Source organism: Schistocerca serialis, chromosome 3 (assembly GCF_023864345.2).
Source record: "Schistocerca serialis cubense isolate TAMUIC-IGC-003099 chromosome 3, iqSchSeri2.2, whole genome shotgun sequence".
Taxonomy (NCBI): Eukaryota; Metazoa; Arthropoda; class Insecta; order Orthoptera; family Acrididae; genus Schistocerca; species Schistocerca serialis.
In genome coordinates, this window is record NC_064640.1 from 149,477,960 (window position 1) to 149,499,436 (window position 21,477).

At 40.9% G+C, this 21,477-nt stretch overlaps 1 protein-coding gene across 2 annotated transcripts in view; it reads left to right on the forward strand.

Moving 5' to 3' along the window:
* LOC126469860 (organic cation transporter protein-like) overlaps positions 1-21,477 on the forward strand; it is a 241,660-nt gene that overhangs the window by 208,148 nt on the left and 12,035 nt on the right. For both annotated transcript variants that reach the window (XM_050097170.1, XM_050097169.1), the window contains exons 8-9: positions 5,026-5,165; positions 12,125-12,339. In XM_050097170.1, coding sequence (XP_049953127.1) covers positions 5,026-5,165; positions 12,125-12,339 — 355 coding nt within the window. The remainder of the gene's footprint in view (positions 1-5,025; positions 5,166-12,124; positions 12,340-21,477) is intronic.

The window sequence follows — 21,477 nt, forward strand, 5'->3', positions numbered from 1 at the left end:
GCTATTTATGCTGAGAGAACTACAATCTACCATGTGAAAGGAAGCTCAGAGTTTAACATTTCATCAGTTTTCGTATTCTTAAATGCATTTCACTTCCCTAAATATTTCATTAGTATGGAAATCAAATCTTCCAAAAATGAAAATGTCTTTGAAATCAGTTCATAGTCTTTTTACATTCATATCTGAATGAACAGGAATTAATGACAATTAACAGTCATCCAAAACTAATTTGAAATAAATTTTCTGGATATAAATCCCTAGACATTAACTGTGTCAGATATAGATGTACTACCTATTAGACGGATCTGAAAATTTGAGCTGGACCAGGGCTTGAACCCATTTTTCCTGTTTATGATGAGCGACTGCCTCAGTCACTTTGGCTATCCATGCACACCTTCTAGACCAACCAAAACTTTCACAAGTCACACTGTCTACATTCCTAAATGCAAGCAAATATTATATGACTGCACATGTGGGCACAAGATGATTCTCAATTCTTCATTGTCTCATTCTCACTGGTGTGGGAATACAGAGTAAAGCTGTGAGCATTATGTGTTGAATGTAGGGGACTGTGGTATAAGGATGTGGACAGTGTGACATATGGAAGCTTATGCTGATCCAGGAGGCATGCACAGATAACCAAAGTCGTTAACGTGACAGCTCATGCTAAGTGGGAAATCCAGGGTTGAATCCCAATCTGGCACAAATTTTCAGACATCACTAATAGCTAGTACATCTATACCTAACACAGCTGATGCCTAGATTTCACATTCAGCAAATTTATTTTGAATCAGTTCATAGTCTCATTTCTTACTGTGATCTGAATATCTGTTTGTGTGGAAAATGAACTACAATGTTACTAGCAAATCAACTGTTTCTTTGTCATTTTGTTAGCCCAGTCATCAGTAGCACCACTGCATAAAACACATGCTTGGAGAGAAGGGTAATGATGTGCTTTCTAGGTTTATTCGAGATTTTCCATTTGAAAATTATCATATACAGCAAAATTTGTCTTCATGTCCACAACCTTGTATCTACTTGCCTCTTACCTCAATATGACTGCTCAATCAAAAGTGTCTAACCAGATATTTATTCAAGTTGAAATGAATGAAGCATGAGATCTCTTAACATCAAGTAAGTAGGGACAAAGTATGCCAGCTTAGGTGCTGGACAGGTGGCATGAATGCCATTTATCAGCTTCCATAGTCTAGAAGCACCTCAGACTGCAATGTGCATGTGAATTATAACACTGTGGTGCTGAATACAAAACTGTAATGGTTCATGATGAATTCCATTTCCACATGTCCTGTAGTGATGGCCATATAAACACTACTGAGATGCCATAAATCTGGCTGCAGTTGCTGCTGTTGAATGCCATAGTGGACAAAGGCAGGATGTGATGGTTTGGGTACTATTGGATACACCTTGTGATCTCAGCTATGATGTGTACACTGAGGTCTCAAAAGTCATGGGACAGCAATATGCACTTATACAGATGGTGGTAGTAACATGTTCATTAGGTATGAAAGGGCAGCGCATTTGTACTCAAATGATTCATGTGAAAAGGTTTCCAACATGATTATGGCCACACGACCGAATTAAGAGACTTTGAATGTGGAATGGTAGGTGGAGCCAGATGCTTGGGAAATTCCATTTTGAAAATCATTAGGTAATTCAATATTCCAAGATGCACAGTGTCAAGAGTGTGCCGATAATGTCAAATTTCAGGCATTAGCTCTTCCCATGGTCAACACAGTGGTCAATGGCCTTGACTTAATAACTGATAGCAACAGCATTTGCATAGAGTTGTCAATGCTGATAGACAAGCAATACTGGATGAAATAACCACAGAACTCAATGTGGGATGTACAACAAATGTATCTCTTAGGACAGTATGGTGAAATTTGGCATTAATGGTCTATGGCAGTAGATGACCAATGCGAATGCCTTTACTAACAGTTTGACATTATCTACAGTGCCTCTCTACAGTTTTGGTTCGACCCCAAAAGACTGGGAAACTGTGGCCTGGTCAGATGAGTCCCAATTTAAGTCAGTAGGAGTTGATGGTGTGGTTTAAGTGTGGGATACACCCCACAAAGCCAAGGACCCAAGTTGTCAACAAGGCACAGTGGAAGCTGGTCGTGGCTCCATAATGGTGTGGGCTGCATTTATATGGCATGGACTAGGTCCCCTGGTCCAACTCAATTGATCATTGACTGGAAATGCTTATGTTCGACTGTTTGGAGTGCTATTCATGGACTTAATGTTCCCAGACAACATTGGAACTTTTATGGATGACAATGCACCATGTCGCCAGGCCACAATTGTTTGCAATCGGTTTGATGAACATTCTGGATAATTTGAGTAAATGATTTTGTCAGCCAGGGCACCCAAAATTAACCCCATCAAACATATATGGGACATAATCAAAAGGTCAGTTTGTGTGCACAAAATCCTGCACTGGCAACAATTTCAAAATTATGGGTGACTATAGAGGCAGCATGGCTCAATATTTCTGCAGGGAACTTCCAACGAGTTGTTGTTGTCCATGCCATGTTGAGTTGCTGCACTACACTGTGCAAAGGAAGAACTGACATGATATTAGGAGGTATCCAATGACTTTTGTCACCTCAGTGTAGGAGGACACCCGAATAATAAATGCCATGTTAGGAAGATTTTAGAGCTTGAGAGTACTGCACCTCTGTCAGGCAACACCAAATGTTATATCTCAGTGGGACAGTGCCAAACCACATGCAGCAAGAAATATGTAAATCTTCTTCCTCCCGGACCTGCATATTAGCTTAAAATATCACCCTTTGAACATGCCTGAGAAAGAATTGACCTTAAACTTGTTCATCAGTGCCCTCTAGCAACCATATTGATTCTTTGTGGGTGCATCTACGAATCCCATTTTGGGAGATTCCCCAACACCATCTTAGACCCCCTTTGATTTGTAACTGCAGCATTTAGAAACTCTGAAGCTACATGTATGGTATTTACACCATGTTGCATTTTTAGTCAGAGATGACATTCAGCTCTGTACTCTTAATCATTTGTATATTGTCATGTATGGCTCCCTAATCTTTTGTATGAAGTATGTTTCAGTCACAAACATTAGTGAGTTATAATATACACTGCCCAGTAAAGAAAAATTGAAGCACTGTGAAGGAAAGTAGGAAACAGAATGGTACTTCATGAGTTGTGAGGGTATGTGATGTTATTTCAGTGATTATACAACCTAGTCAAATTTAAAAAGAACTTGGTAGTATGAGCCCACTTATCAGTATGATGTTGCTCCTCCTCTGGCCTGGATGCATGCACCAATTTGGTTGGGAAAGGTGTCATGAAGTCCTCTCCTGAGGCAAGATGGCCCACAACTGTTCTAACTAGTTCCTGAGATCCTGGGTGCTGACACTGGGACAGCTGGTCCCAGACGTGTTCTACCAGGACAGATCTGGCATCTTGCTGGCCATGGGAGTACTTCAGCATCACATGATGTTTGAGGATGAGAACTGTCCTGTTGAAAAATGATACCATGATATTGTCTCACGAGAAGTAACATGTGAGGGCACAAAATGTTTGTGATGTACTGTTGTTTGATCAGAGTTCCCTCAATCACTGCCAGCCATGATGTGAAATCACACCCAATGGCTCCCCACACCATGATGCCTGGAGTAACACCACTGTGCCTCTACAAAGCATTGGAAGAATAAAACCACTCCTGAGGTTGCCACCATACTCACCAACAATAGTCGTCCAGGGTGGTGCAGGAACACAATTTATTTGCTAAACACAATGTGATGCTATTTGTCATCAGTCCATGCTTCCTGATCATTGAACCACTCCAAACGCAGCAGTTTGTGTTGTGTTGTTAACAGCATCCTATGTATGGGATGGTGATTTCCTAGTTCAGCTGCTGCTAATCTCTGACCAGTGGTGTGATAAGACATAGAATGTTGCAGAAAGTCCATTACTTGTTCACAGATGGCAGATACAGATGTGTAGGGATTACATTATGCTCAGTGCACAATACAGAAATCCTTCCTTGTGGTGGTCAGAACCTCAATGACAAGTATGTCTGCACACACATGCCATGCAGTCCAACTCTGAGCCACTTTTACTTCTGAATACCCCATTAATCTCAATGTTCCATGATTCAACCAGCAAGCCAAATGGAGACACACACACAGAGACACCTTTCAAACCCTGCCATGTGCTGATAAAGTTGTCCCAGATGAGTTCATAGCATCTCCTTGTCCTTTGCAGTGATCACTCGGCATTAACATTTTTCATGCCCCTTATACAACCTACTAGGCCTGATAGCAACCCTAAACATGAACAAAACTGATGTATTCACATGCTGTTCTGTCTGTCACAAACAATTGCAACTCCAATCATTTACATATCCACTGACGGTGTACACATATGCAAAATTACATTGGCATCCAACCATGTCTTCCTGGTACTTCACCTTTTTTTGTCAGGTAGTACATTATGGCAGTCTGAGTGAATAATGACATACTCAAGAATCAAATAAAATTTCTGAAATCTAATAATGTGAAAATTAAATATCTGTACCTACAGCACCTGCTATCACAGTTTTACATCAAATATATGTTTGATGTTTTGTAAGTGAACATAATACACTGTCATTCACCATTAAAGGTGAACTAATAGTGACACAAACTGAGGTATTGTATGGCCATCCTTTGACTCCTCCCAGCTCAAAATAATGAAGTAATTGATTCAGTGAATGACAACAATGGGATTCTTGAAACTGGCTCCTTAGAACAGGACTTATTTCAATATGCCATCCTATAAGTTTTCTTATTAAACTGTAGATTTCCAGATGTACACTTTCATATTTAATCATCAATTCATGAACACAGTCATTAAGAACAGTAGAAAATTCTGTTTGATCTGATCTTGCCCCATCATGATTAGCATATCCAGAATTGAAAAAAATTGTATGTAGATTGCAACTTCACAAAAGTTTTTGGTGTAATTTGAAATATACTATTTCAGAAAACAGCACCAGTCCATGATGACATCCATGGAACAGATAGCACTGATGACAGCTGCAAAACTGGAAAAGTAGATGCTATTGTGCAAGTGATGCACTCCTCCACACTTATGGTGCGCTTGTTTGTCTGCTGTTTCTGCTGGTTAGTTTCTCACCAAGTTAGTATTAGATTAATGATTCAACAGAATTAGAAATATGCTTAAAGTGGAAAATACAGGATGGATTGTAATAATATGTTTCATGCTTTGTAGTCACACATGTAATTGAAATGCTTGAACTAATACCAAATGTGAACTTAAGATGTTTTAACAGCATGCATTCAATAAATTATCGCAAGCAGTATGTATCCTGCATTGTAATGCAAACTTGCATGTTGATTAATTTTCGCTTTACAAACTGTAGGTATAATGAGTCTGTGACTTATGAAGAATACTACAATCAAAGACTCTTCTCAGGTGTTCTATAAATATTAATTTTTTATCCTGTGCTATATAGTTAGAAACACAGTTTATTATTAGTTACATTGGTGGCCACAAGGAGATCAGCAGAACAAAACAGGCAGCTGTGGTGGTGGCTGACAATAGAGATCATGAGGTGAATTAACAACCAACATAAATCTAGAGTGTACATGAGTCTTCTAATCATATACCACATCCCAAGGAAAAGACTCCCAATGATGGTTGTTGTCAACTTCCTGCCAACACCTAACACGAGGGTGGAGGATGTAATAGTAAAAGGCAAGCCGATGGCCTGTCTGGTCCCTGGCACAGTTGTGGGTGGCACTCCTAGCTGGCAGTGGTGGGAAATGGGGGAGCAATACATCACAGTGTGGATGGAGCTGATTCTGTTGCTGGACCAGCTGCAACTGGCTGCCCTCTGCCTGAAACATTTGCCTCCCCCTATTGATGATAAGTGCTGTCCTGAAGTCTGCTGACATCTGCAGTTTGTACATATGCATCTTAAATGTCCTGACCATTCAGCCAGATTTTGAACTCGATGCAGGATGGAAAGGAGCAGTGGTCCAGGTGGAGGTTACACTAACAAAATTCCTGAAACATGATGCCCTGAAATGAGGGCTGTTGTCAGAAACCAGGGTGGAAGGGGGCCCCTCTATCACAAATATGATGGGGAGGATGTGGATAGTAGTTGTCATAGTAGTTGTAGCCATCCAGATGACATACAGAAAACTAAAGATTGTGTCAACAACAAGCAATCACATTGTTCCCTAGACTGGACCAATGAAATCAATATGCACCCTTTGCCATTGCTGGTCAGGACGTGGTCAAGGGTTGAATAGCTGCACTGTGGCAGACTAGTTGTGGATGGAGGCATGGCAGTTCCAGAAAGTGTCTTCAATGGGGGTGTCAACCCCAAGCCAATGCACACGACACACTGTTCTCTTCATCTGCACATTCCCCAATATTCAGTGTCAAGGAGCTCCAATATGAAGAAGCAGAGCATAGGTTGACCTACAACCCCACATTCATCAGCTGTAGCCAGCAAAATGACCCTCTCGGTCATGTTAAGCCTGCTCTGTAAAGAAAAATGGGTGGGCCATTCTGGGTTGGTGTCTTTAGATAAATACTCAGGCCACCCCCACCATGCAGAACACAACAACCTCTCACTACTTCATGTGCCATTATTGGAAATCTGTCAAACATATGTCACTGGTTTGCATGTAAGGCAAAACACAGTGCCTCATACCTATCAAATTTGGCATCTGGCCACACAGCAACCAGGAAAGTGTTTCTGCATTGGAGTACTGCATTTTGGACCAATGATGGCTCTCAGAGGTATAATTACTAAGGAACAATGCCTAACATTGCAACCACTGTGCTGCTTTACCAGGAAGTTGTGAATGGGGGCTAGGCAACCAAATAAGAAACTTGTGATAAGTGATCAGGCAAAACTATGCACCATAAAGGAACACACAAACTTTTGAATGCCATATATGATAACCAATGCCTCCTTCTCAATTTCTGAATCATCCCTCTATGCCACATTTCATGTTTTAGATCCAAATGCAATGGGCTGTTCTGTACTGCCAGAGTATGTGTGGTGCCCATTCCACAACCTGATGCATCAGTGCCAAGTGTCAAATGTATGCCAGGATGGAATGCAGCTAAAAAAGTGGCCGAGCTAATGCACATTTTAAGCTGCATGAAAAACTTCTGTCACACCTCTGACCACACAAATTTAACATTTCTTTTATGCAGCTGATTAAGTGGATAGGAAGTGTGGGCCATATTTGAAATAAACTAGGTGTAATAATTTACTTTGCCTAGAAACAACTGTACTTCTTTGAGCTTCTTAGGGGCAAATAATTCAATGCAGCCACATGATCATGCATCAGGGTGAGCCCATTGTGACATGATATATGAACCAATTACTTGACACATGGAGCAAAGGAACTAAATTTGTTGAGGCGACAGCACAGACCATTGGCTTGAAGCTCTCAAACATCATCTGGAGATTGTGCAGATGCTGCTCCTGGATGACCCTTATAATTAAGAAATCATCAAAACAATTAACACATTGGATGAGTTGCTCAAGGTATCTCTGAAACATCACGGAAGCACTTCCAACCCCAAATGGCAGTCTGTTATAATGATACATGCCAAATAGCATATGAAGCATAAAAAGCTGATTTGTCTGATCACCTAGGTGTCACCAAGATCAATCTTTGAAAAATATTGGACCCCAGCCAATTTAGCTGACAATTTCTTGTGTCAAGGGAGTGGATAAAGATCAACATTTGTTTGAACGTTAACAATAGACAGAAAATCAACAAAAATACAGAGTGAATGATAGGTTACTGAACCATGACCATGGGCATAGCCCATCAGGTACATGATACTGATGAGCAAACACCTACATTTTGCAGCCTATCTAGCTTTGCTTTAACTTGCTCATGAATCGTGAAAGGCACCAGACGATCCTTATAAGACTTAGGCACCGTCAACTGTGTTAATGAAATGTGGACCTGGAACTTTGTCGCACAATGTATAGTAGGTTCAAACATCTGCTTGAATTGTGTGCACAACACACAAAGTTCTGTGAATGGGATCACAGGTGGGGGGGGGGGGGGGGGGGGGGGGGGGGAATAAATAAATTACCTGGTCCTGAATTCGCAAATCAAAAAACACAAAAGTTTCTAAACCAAAAATGTTAGTTGCCATCCAAAAGTTGACTACAAGCAAGTTTAGCTGCTGAGAGACATTTCTATAAGCTTGGACAATGATCTGACCCAAAAAGGGGACTGACTGGCCATTGTAAATCACCACTTTGCACTGAGGGGACTTCAGCTGCAGGGAGCCAATGCACCAGTATGTGTCCTCATTAATCAGAGACATGGCCATGCTAGTGTGCAACTGGAAATCTGCAGTCATCCCATGAATGTCCAGTTGCAACATGAGATGCTGCATTTTGCCTGTTGCTCTCCCAGGCATCATCAAGGTAGCATGCAGCATGCTGAAGGCCAAAGTTGTTGATGTTTGCCACTCGAGGCAGACACTCATGAGGTGCCCTTGTTTGTGGCATGCAAAACAGATGGGCTGTGATCTGGACACAATTTGATGGCATAAATGTTTCTGGAGCCTGTTGACAACAGAGAGGAAGAAATTGAATGTGTTTCTGCTCACTAGGGGACTCACTAACAGTCAACAAAGAACTTCTATTTGTGTGCATCTATCAATGATGAGTGTAAGGAATCGCTAACTACTGCACTAACTACTGAATTCCATGTCACTTAACAACCAGATGAATGGGTGCTCAGATGATGATACTGACTAGAAGTCAACAATTGATAGCGGAGCACTGGCCACTGTGTCCGAGCGGTTCTAGGTGCTTCAGTTCGGAACCGCGCTGCTGCTATGGTCTCAGGTTCGAATCCTGCCTCGGGCATGGATGTGTGTGATGTCCCTAGGTTAGTTAGGTTTACGTAGTTCTAAATCTAGGGGACTGATGACCTCAGATGTTAAGTCCCATAGTGCTTAGAGCCATTTGAGCCATTTGAATTTGATAGTGGAGCACAACACCAACTAAGACTACTAACAACATCACCACCCATGGAACCATGAAACAGAGTTTGTACTAACACAGTTGCTTCATGAGCCTTGGCAATTTTAACTCCTCCCTGATGGTGAGATCAGATGCCTCTGAAGCTTTTATACTAATGTCTTGATCTGAGGCAAGACAGATAATAACATCACAGATTAAGGAGTTTGTATTTATTGTGTCTCACTGCTTACAGGAAAAGTCATAGTTGCATGTCAAGTTGCAAGTTAGCAGCCCATGTTGCATAGGACTGTTTATATTGCTTACCACATCAGTTAAATCTCATCCTAGCCATGACGATGTGAGTTTGGTCACCATAACAGTCAGTCAGCAAACCAAAAACATCAGAAAAAGTCAAACTACTGGACTCAGAGAGCGGGTGTAATTCTTGCACCACTTCATGCAGTTTAGTACTAGGGGGCAGTAAGATCATGTACCGATGCCCAAGATCAGTTATTTGATTTGCCTTACAGTGCACAACAATACAATGTAATTAGATCTGCCAACTCTTGTTTGCCTTGTCAAAGCAAGTGAAGGGCAGAAGGGGAGGTGAGTCCACTGCAGCTGCCAACTACTGTTGGTTTTGCAGAAGCTGTCGTAGCTATATCTGCTGCTGCTGGTGGAATCCCAATTTTCTGTCCTACTCTGCATAGATAGAAACACAGTTTACATTTATTCTCATTAATGGTAATGAGGAGACCAGTGAAATGAAACAGGCAGTTCTAGTGGTGACTGCGAAAGGAGATCACAAGGTGAATTAATAACCAACACAAGTCCAAAGCATATATGAGTCATCTAAGCATAGAGCCTATTTCACAGTCCAGAGAAAAGTCCAAATCACAAAATGTTAATCAAGCAAGGTCAAAATACTCTGCTATCCAATGGCATGTACATAATACTTCAGTGACTAGTGAGAGACTGGCTGAAATTGCCAGGCTGCAGTATATCTGTAAACAGTCATTAAAGGGCAGCACCACCTCACACACTTGCCACAACAGCCATGCCCCATGAGGACAAGAGCCATGGCTGTCACCTGGAGCCCATGTATCTCTGACATGTTGTTTCTATCAATACTTGGGTGAGGCAGGGAACCCAAATAACCCCCAGATACTATAACTAAAAGTATAGAGCATTCATATTCTACCTAGACTGGATGCAAATAATCCAGTTTGCTGAATTTGATTGAAGATGTCTGCCCTTGTCAGTAAAGCTGCAAGACAAAGTAAGGTGCTGTGCTTGTGAAACAGGATGCTTCATGATTTTTACTAATTTTTTTATTAAATTTTAATAATTTTACTTCAATATTATGCCACTTGTTACGTACATCTAACAAAGAAGGCACTGCTGCTGTACCATCTCTGTGTAGGCTCTAAAAATTGTTCTGCACATCACATACTGTGTGATCTTGAGATTTTCTGGTGATTCAACTGTTGTATTACTCTCAGGTGTCAGACAGCTGCAGTCATTTTTGAAACATGGTATGTTAATGGTGTACCTTGCTGTCATCTTCAGGTGGTACCTGTAGAATAAGCATCTCTACTACTTTGCACCTCTTTTGTACTCTTGAGGATCCATAGACCAGGTGCCGTCCATACTCCATTCAAATGCAGTAAGGTATACATTGAGCAGACTGTACAGACCGATGAAAAAAGGTGCCACCCCTTCCCCTGCTACTTGATTGCACACCACATTGGGTGGAGTGCTGGGGAGATGCAATCTCCAAATGCTGGGTGTGAGCTGCATCCCCAAGTGCTTTTGCTGCTCTCCTTGAATGCATAAGTCTCTCTCGACCAATGTTGTGACTTCAGTTATCTGAGAGCTTGGTCCCACATGTTACTGAAGGTGAAGCTACTGTCACCACTGATCAGGCTTTTGGCCACTCATATCATGACAGCCTCCTTTAAAACACAATAGCAAAATGACAAGATCTGTCTCAGCACTTCTATTTGTTTAGATTTCGTTGGGTCCCCTGTAACTACGCAGTGTTCCACAGCTGCAGGTTTTGTAAGCTGTTAAGTTTGGTGCTTCTATTGTGTTCCTGGCACAGAAGATACAGGCTCAGCAAATATAACACAACGAAGAGGATAATACAATGGCATATATATCATATGCTGACAGAATATCAAACAAAACCGGCAGAATTTTGGCTCGGTGTAACATCAAATGTCTTTTCTGTCCACTTCCAGAAACACATGCACTATCAGGTACAGTGAAAGATGACTTAGGGCTCCACAGGCCAGATGTCCTCCTTACCCCATGCAAATGTAAGAAGGTATACATTGGGCAGACTGTGCAGACAGATAAAGAAAGGTGCCAGGAGCACAAGAGATAAGCCAATCACATCCAACCCACAAAACATGTTGCTGCAGAACAATGCACAGCTACAGAGGACTAAATGAAATATGAACCAACTGAAGAGCTAAGACAGACCTAGTCGTTTTAGGATTGTTTTTTAAAGGACACTGTCAAGATATGAGTTTCCAACAGCCTGATCAATAAGATAGTGGCTTTGTCATCAGTAAAGTGTCATGCCCAGCACTCAGCTGACTAAAGTCACAACATCAGCCAAGAGCTACATCCACATTCAGTGGGGACACAGAAGCACTGAGTAATGTGAGTTTGTTCCCACAATTTGGTGAGCATGTTCCCCCCACCACTCACCCTGACACTATGTGTGGACAGGTAGTGGGGGAGGTGTGTGGAGTGATAAGAGTATAAACGAGGCACAATGTGGCAAAGAGGCTCATTCTCCAGGTGTCACATGAAGATTACAGCAAGGAACATTCTCAAAATATCATATTTTGAAAGCAGCTGCACCCACTTGGGCACCCAAGAGCAATACAAACAGCACATGATGTTGCTCCATCTGATTTTAAGCCATCTACATGCATATAAACATACTATTTCTTTTAGTATAGTGGTTGTCTAATATTATATGGAGAGCTTAAATGCATTATGTTATTACTTAAATGTGGAAGTTTCCACTAGAAATATAGATACAGTATATTTTCAGAAACAAACCTATCAGTAGCACTTATGTTTCAGGGGTACCAACATGTTTGTGTTCTATGGGCTGTCACTGTATTCAGTGGCAATGGCAGGCAATAAGTATCTCAACTTTATGTTGGTGAGCTTGATTGAATTGCCAGGCTGTCTAGCTGCATACTATGCACTGGAGCGTATGGGTCGACGTATCACACTCAGCACCTCTTTCCTGCTTGCAGCTGTTGCATGTCTTGCCTTCACAGTCGTTCCTCCAGGTCAGTACTTAACACAAAATTATTACTAGAATGATAACTACACAGAACATATTTTTCTCTTGGCATTAGTATCAACAACATAAACCTTACAGAAGTCAGCTGGTAGTTATTCCGTATAACTTGTTTTGATTTCTTCTCTTAGTATCTTAGCCTCAATTTACAAAGTGTAATGTTCCTGGAGACACTGGAAGGTTTCAGATTGATTATATAATGGTAAGATAGAGATTTCAGAACCAGATTTTAAATTGTAAGACATTTCCAGGGGCAGAGGCGGACTCTGACAACAATTTATTGGTTATGTACTGTAGATTAAAACTGAAGAAACTGCAAAAAAGTAGGAAATTAAGGATATAGAACCTGTAAAGTAGACAGAACCAGAGGTTTTTGGGAGTTTCAGAGGGAGCATTAGCCAATGATTTACTGAGACAGGAGTAAAGAATAGAGTGGAAGATGAATGGGTAGCAATTAGAGATGAAATAGTTAAGGCATCAGAGGATCAAGTAAGTAAAAGGACAAGGTCTCATGGAAATCTCCTATAGCTGCTGTGTGTTATTTGTTTGGCTGGGAGTAATAAGCCTTCTCATTGTTTAGCTCAGATATTTGAATTATACTCACTCAGTTATAATTAGCTGAGAACATTTTGCATATCAGTGCAAATATGTACAGCAAGCAGTACCTATAGTGACATTTATAACACATAAGAAAGGTCCCATATTCTAGAATTAAAATCTGTAGCTAAGAATGTGTGTCAATCAGCAATAGCAATGATTAGTTTTAAGTACGTTTTAGGTTCTTACATTATATACAAGTAGCCTGCAATGGCCACTTCTGCCTGTTAATGTATTATTTAAGTCATTTCACATCCCTCTCTCCTTCATATGGGATTTACCTTGTGACACCAGTGAGTAATTTGCTAGCAGCTGCTGCACAGTTTTCCTGAGTAGATATTTATCATCTAAAGGACACTGATTTGGCTTCAGTCTAATTATAGCTGCATGCATATTTTGTAGCAGTGTTTCCAAATTATTTTATATCAGGTTCTGTTGTTTATTGTAATATTTAACATTTATGGAAGGAGTTCCAGACCATAGCAACATCTGTGGATGGTATTTCTGTATGTTATTAATGTCTAACATCAACTTCGGTTTTTAATACTGTTGTAAGAATAACCAAAAATAAGATGTTAATTAGCTGAAATATAATGACTAGTACTATCTCACTATGTTATGTATGTTCCAATTGACGTAGCCCAGGAATAAAAATGTTACTGATTTAACATTTCGGTATATTTATGAGTGAATAAAATTCAAAGCCTTTGAAATAGCACAGTATAATGAATGAAACTGTAATGACAATAATATTTCCCCAATTTACCATAGTAGAACCATTTTTATTTCAAATGATACAGTCCATTTACTACAGAAAATTGCTTCAACAGTGCTTCTCAGTAAGTAACATGATATCTAAGACTTTAGTGGTTTTCAACATTCACTGACTGATAACAACAGAAGTTGATAAAATGTACGTGCTGACATCTATTTTTATTGTTGAAGAACACTGTTGTTGTTGTAAACTGATAGTTCGGTAATTTTCACATCTGTCAACGCCTGCTTTCTTTGGAAGAACACTATCTACCCTGTAATGGGCACCAACTGACACAGTCCAACTTACTCTGTCAGTATATTTGTATATGTGTGCCAAATAATAATTGGTAGGTAAACAGCAACTGAACGCTAAAAATGGCAATGGAAACAACTCCTTCTGTTAATTGACAGATATACAGTGTTATTCTAAATGATGGACCCATTTTCAAAAATTCATATGTACAGGGCTATTACAACGACACTTCAGGACGAAGTTCAACAAAGATCCACCAACTGCTAACTCCATTCGGCGATGGTATGCACAGTTTAAAGCTTCTGGATGCCTCCGTAAGGGGAAATCAACTGGTCGGCCTGCAGTGAGTGAAGAAACGGTTGAACGCGTGCGGGCAAGTTTCACGCGTAGCCGCGGAAGTAGACGAATAAAGCAAGCAAGGAGCTAAACGTACCACAGCCGATGGTTTGGAAAATCTTACAGAAAAGGCTAAAGCAGAAGCATTTCTTAAACAGGAGATTGGAAAACCGATGGATCGGTTGTGGTGGAGATCATGATCAACAATTCATGTCATGGCCTCCACGCTCTCCCGACTTAACCCCATGCGATTTCTTTCTGTGGGGTTATGTGAAAGATTCAGTGTTTAAACCTCCTCTACCAAGAAACGTGCCAGAACTACGAGCTCGCATCAACGATGCTTTCGAACTCATTGACGGGGACATGCTGCGACGAGTGTGGGAGGAACTTGATTATCGGCTTGATGTCTGCCGAATCACTAAAGGGGCACATATCGAACATTTGTGAATGCCTAAAAAAACTTATTGAGTTTTTGTATGTGTGTGCAAAGCATTGTGAAAATATCTCAAGTAATAAAGTTATTGTAGAGCTGTGAAATCGCTTCAATCATTTGGAATAACCCTGTATTCAAATACAAATACAGAATGAATAAGGTTTATACTAATGAAAAGAGGAAATATCAAAGTTTTTGGTGGGTGGCAGTGGGCGGGTAGTGATGGTTCCAGAAGCAGCTGGTAGAGTTCACACAGCAATAGGGCTGTCATTCCATTTCACCGTCAGTTGTGAGTGAGATAGCAATTGTGGAGCACAAGGTTTTCTGCATTCTTGAGTTCATGAAAAATGAGTCGCAATGCAGTGCAGTGGGCATTTCGTACCAAATTCGGTATTCATCCACCAACTTGCAAAAGCATTAGCCATTGGTTAAGCAATTTAAGCAGACTGGGAGTGTGTGGAAAGGAAAAAGCATGGGCTGACTGCATGTGACAGAGGATGATGTCTGATGGATTCAAGAAAGTTTTGTGCGCAGTCCCAGTAAGTCTACCAATAGAGCCAATCGAGATCTTGGAATACCCAAACCAACTGTCTGGAAAGTTCTGAGACGTCATTTGCTGTACAAGTCCTACTGATGACAGCTTGTGCAGGCTCTCAACCCCAATGACAAAGAGAAGTATCTTACATTTTGTGGTTATGTGCTAACAAAGTTGGAAGATGACGCATTTCTACATCATATAATTTTTAGTGATGAAATGACATTCCACCTTAGTGGAAAAGTCAACAGACACAATGTTCACATATGAGGTTTGGAAACTCCACATTCACCATTGCAACACAAAAGAGACTCACTGAAGATCAATGTGTTCTGTGCTGTATCCCGTACAAAGATTTATGGACCAATTTTCTTTGCGGAAAGAACTGGACATGTTGGAACAATGGCTGTTCCCTCAAGTTATGGAAGATTCCCAGGACTTCACTTCCAACAAGATGGAGCTCCACCCCATTGGCACTTTGATGTATGAGGCTTTTTGAATGACTTGCTTCCTCAGCACTGGATCGGTCACAGGGACGTGAGGACCTCGCTCTACACTTCTGGCCACAGAGATTTCCTGTTGTCACACCCTATGATGATTTCTTATGGGGTTATGTGAAGGAAGCTGTTTATGTCCCACATCTACCAACCACTCTGAATGATCTGCAGAACCGGATCACTGTTGCCGTGCACTCAATAACAGCAGATACACTTTCGTGTGTGTGGGATGAGTTTGGCTACTGCGTCGATGTTTGCTGTGCAGCCAACGGTAGCCAGAGTGAACATTTATAACATTTATCACACTTCTAATTATTAAATAATAATTAAAAATTAATTAATTACAAATTATTAAATTTATTAAATTGGTATGAAACATTATGAAAAAAACTTTGACTTCCTCTTTTCATTGGTATAAAGTTTATTCATTTTGGATTTATACTTGTATAAATAGGAAGTTTTGAAAATGGGTCCATCATTTAGAATAATTGTGTATTTGCTTAGGGCCATTTTAAGCTTTACAACCAACATACAGACTAATAAACTAATCTAAGGTGACAATACATATGTATTATATTTCATGGTTTGATGTTGAACATAATGTGCAACTGAATGAATGAATTCAGTCAACACACACCCTACAAATTCCCTCTCCCACCCTACACCTATGCCCTACATGGTGCTAATGGCTTATTTTGCCAAGTGGAATAGGTTATGCTGAGGGTTGTGGCTACTGGCTCAGCTGGAGGCATCTGGTTTTCTGGTTCAGAAAATATATAGAGGAACACTTCCTAGTCTCTCAAAATTATCAATCCCTAATCTAGTTAAAGTTGATTGGTGATATCTTCATGACATGAACTGAGGACCAAGACACCCTATCCTCTTTGCTCCACAACCTCAACACCTCTCCCATGTGCTTCACGTGGTCCTCCTCAATACAATGTACCACCTTGCTGGATGTTGACATCCACCTGACTGATGGTTCCATCCACACTTTTGCCCACATTAAACCCACTAACCATGAGCAGTACCTGGATTTTCACAGCTGCCATCCATTCCACACCAAAAAATCTTTCCCAACAGCCTGGTCACCCACAAACAGACTTCCCATGCCACATCCTCACACAAACCCTATCCTCCTACCACTCCCAAAATTCAGGTACAATATAGTGCCTTCCTCATCACCCAATATCACCCTGGACTGGAACAACTGCACCACATCCTCCTTCAGAATTTTGATTATCTATCATCATGCCCCAAAATGAGGGATATCCTACCCAACGACCTTCCCATCCCTACTAATGTGGTATTCTGTCAACCAACCAACCTGCATAGCATCTTAGTATATCCCTGTGCCACTCCCACTTCCAGTTCATGGCCACAGGGATCATATCCCTGTGGAAGAACAGGGTGGAAGAACTGTCCAGTCCACCCACCCGGCACTTCCTCAGTCCTGGTCTGTATAAGCTACTATATTATGCACCAAGTCTGCTGCAAACACTGCACAGTTTTTACATCAGTGTGACTATCGACTAGTTGTCAATCTGGAGGAATGGCCACTGCCTAACTGTTGCCAAGAACATAGTTGACCACCCAGTGCCACAACATACAGCTGAGCACAAAATGCTCAATTTCAATGGCTGCTTCATAACCCATTTCATCAGGATCCCTCCCTCCATCACAAACTTCTTGGAACTCTGCAGATGGGAGTTATCTGTGCAATACATCCTTGTGTTCTGTAATAATTGTGGCCTCTGCTTTGAGTAACCCATGGCCCCAACACCCTCCATCCATCAGTTTCCCCTTTCCCCTTACTCAGTGCTACATCCCCCCCAAATTCACATCCTGACATTAACTTCAGAGTGCACTGCTTTCCATTAGCTCCAATGACCATGCATCCCACGCCTATCCCATGTAACTGCCACCCTTCCCTCCTCCATTCATAGCCAGCAAACCAGCTGCCTCCCACTAAGCAGCTAGCCACCTACCACTAATCACTCTCCCTGCCTTTTGCCTCTCTCGCTTTACCCACCCCACTTGATACAACCCCCCACCACAAACTAGTCAACTTGGCACATGTGTGGGCATGGGAGTGGACATGGACACGAGTGTGAAAAATTAAATTCTTTCCTACTACCCTTTTTCATAATTTTACAATAGCTTTTCTGTGTTTAGTGCCATTTTTCATATTTTCAGAGAACTCTTTGTGTTTAGTGGTGTCTTTTACTTGACAATCACTTTTTCTCATGACATTTTTTTTTCCTTGTTTGGCTGATCTTTTCCTCCAATTAGCAACTTTCTTACACTTCCTTGCAGTCTTATTTACTTTTCATCAATCTCAACATTGTATTTAATGACTCTCTTGCTGTAATATAATTTTACTGTCTATTAGAAAACAATTACAATTATTATTTTCTGTACATGCTCCCAATCGGCAATTTGCCTGTGTACAGAAGCTCTTCACCTTGTTCTGCTATTGTTTCTCTTTCAGTGTTACCTTCATCAGTTAAAGTCTTCCCTCATCTTTACATCAATCCCTTCATGTTCCCTACCTCTGTACCTCAATACTTGTACTCCTTTTGCACATGTGCTCTCAGCATGGCCAAACTACAGGCCCACATACATTCCCCTCACTCCTGCTTAACCTTTAGCATTACACCTAAAGGCTTCATCTTAAAAATTCGCATCTTTCCACCATTCCATAACAATCATTCTTTGGCCCATATCTACCTTTCCTGTGGCCATTATATGTTAGATATCTCAGCATACTCAGAGTAATTATCCCTCAAGCCACCCATTAACTGGAACAAAATTGCTTGGACTACCTGATAAAGCTATGCACCTTGTTGGTCAAATACCTCAAAAGTGGTGGTGGTCTACCTGTCTACTGCACTTGCCATCCACAACACCATCATCACACACACCTCTCCTAGTTAGAAAGTGTATTGTACTTAACTTCCAATAGTCAGTATTTTGTGTTTCTTGAATAACAAAAAAATTACAACATATAGTCAAAATGCTTCCTGGTACAAAATTAAACTGCAATAAATTTCTTACAAAAAAGGGCTTATTCATTTTTTCTCTTGGACTAGTAGTTATTGCTGGCCAGAATGGCCGAGCGGTTCTAGGCGCTACAGTCTGGAACTGCGCGACCGCTACGGCCGCAGGTTCGAATCCTGCCTCGGGCATGGATGTGTGTGATGTCCTTAGGTTAGTTAGGTTCAAGAAGTTATAAGTTCTAGGGGACTGATGACCTGAGAAGTTAAGTCCCATAGTGCTCAGAGCCATTTGAACCATTTTGAACTAATAGTTATCGTGTTGCAGAAAATGGAAAAATCATAGATTATTAAAGACAGTATTTTAATGGTATAAAATTAATGTTTATAGCTAAATTAAGCATATTAAATTGTGTACCACATCTAAGTGCAGTAGAACCATATTGAGGTATAAACTGTGTTCAGGGAGTGTGACAGGCTGAAGGGGCTTGAGGGAGTTCATTGATGGGTCTGCAAACTGAAGAACAAACATTACATCGCAAGACGCCACTACAGGGCTTTTCACAAAGTTATACCCATGCTTCCATTGCTCAGATTATGAACCATTGCCATTACCTGTCCAGTTTTCTTATGTCAGTAAACAAAATAATTTCCCTGAGCTTGTGTTAATATAATATAGTCATTTTTCAGTTCACTGAGTACTTATTTGTGGTTGTTAAGTGAGCTTTTATCTAAAGTACATTCCTATAAACAGTGGTTGAGAAGTGCTTAATTTGTAAGTGTGGTGATGTCAGTGACCTACATGTATTAGTGGGAAAGGGATTGTATTGATGAATGTGGCACCTTGCTGCTGCCTATCATTGATATTTTATTGTGAAGTCATGTAACAATGTTTTATTCAGTTGGTGCTGAATTAATTAATGACCAGAAAGTTACATCACAATTTTCACCAATAACACTGTTACTAGTAGACTGCATAAATCTCCTCCATTCAATAATTGCTGGCACCTGTAGAATAGGCTGCACTCCATTCAATAATTGCTGACACCTGTAGAACAGGCTGCACTGAGTGGAGCCACATACCATACATCCACAGTGGATGTGAGTATGTCTGATGAAATGAGGGTGAGCACATTCAAGTGTAGAACAGTAATCTACTTTAATACACTTCATGACTTATGTTGAAGTGCCTGAAGTTCCATAACATCTAGGTGACTGATGTCTGTTGCATAGGGAGTTATTTTAAACCTCTGGGCCTCTTCAGCTGGTGGGAAAGCAAATGCTGGAGTGATGCATTTCAGTGATGATCAACATTCCAGCCATTGATAGTTGAGAAAATGAAATTGACATCATCAAATACATATTGACAGCATGTTATAATTGGGACAGGCTCTTCAGTGTGGTAGACAGTTGACAGTTCCAGATCAGCTGCCATCTGCCATACAGGAAGACTAAGGGTCAATATCCTCTGCAACTGTGTGAAACATTGGGCAGAGATTTAGGCAGAATCCATCCATATGCATTTTTGTGTTAGTATTATTAGTAACTCATATCTGTATTCCACATAGTACTAATGCAGTTTGTGAAAAATAAGCTTGCCTCGGGCATGTCTGTCCACTGTCCCACCAGCAATTCATAAGGTGAGCTGTGGAAGAGACTGTAACTTTGTAAAACATCTGGCAGTTGCTTGTTGTGATGTAGTGTGGTAGAGAGAGAGGGGGAACTTGCCTGCTCATTCTTCAATATACAGACTTATGAAGGAATGGAGTGAGTGACCGCAGCTGATGACCTACCTTCCTTCATGCAAGGAAGCACGTGATCATAAAACGGTTCTGGTTTATTAGATCATGAAGTGAAAACAACAAGAATACACAAGAATATGAGTAACAAATAAATCTCACAAGTGATAGTCAGAGGCCTACGTATGGCCATATAAACATGCTGTCTTCCATCTGGTGTTACTGTAGTCATGCTGTGTGTGCAGCATAACAATTTGCTGTAATTGGTGACTGGATAGCTGCTGCCTGCTGCCTCGGGTCGCTGTGGGTGTACCTTTTAAATGTCAGTGCGCAATGTGCTTGCTGTAGTGGACCAATTCATGTCCTCTGTGGGTGGCAGGTGTAGCATATGGCAGGTTACTACAGTTTAGCCTCCACCATCCTCTGCCAGCTCATCACAACCCCCACAACACAGTTTACCCCTAAATATAGTCCGACACACATTAAATATTTGTTCTTAACCCACTTCATTTAACAATAAACATTAATTTAATGTCATTAAAACACAATTTCTAATAATCTGTGATTTTCCCTACATGTGAAACTATTAGAAATGGCTCTGAGCACTTTGGGACTTAACATCTGAGGTCACCAGTGCCCTAGAACTTAGAACTACTTAAACCTAACTAACCTAAGGACATCGCACACATCCATGCCCGAGGCAGGATTCGAACCTGCGACCATAGTGATTGCGTGGTTCCAGACTGAAGCACCTAGAACCGCTCGGCCACACCGGCCGGCCGGAAACTATTAGACAGAGAGAAAAGATGACTAGGATATTTTTGTAGGAAATTTAATTCTGTACTGAGAAATATTTTCTTTGGAGGTCATGGTTTTTAGTTATTCAAGAAAAACATAAAAAAGCTAGCTTTAAATGCCACTCCATCTACATGCTCACACCACACCACCAGAATTTATTGTATGTTGTTCATGGCAATCCCTCTTA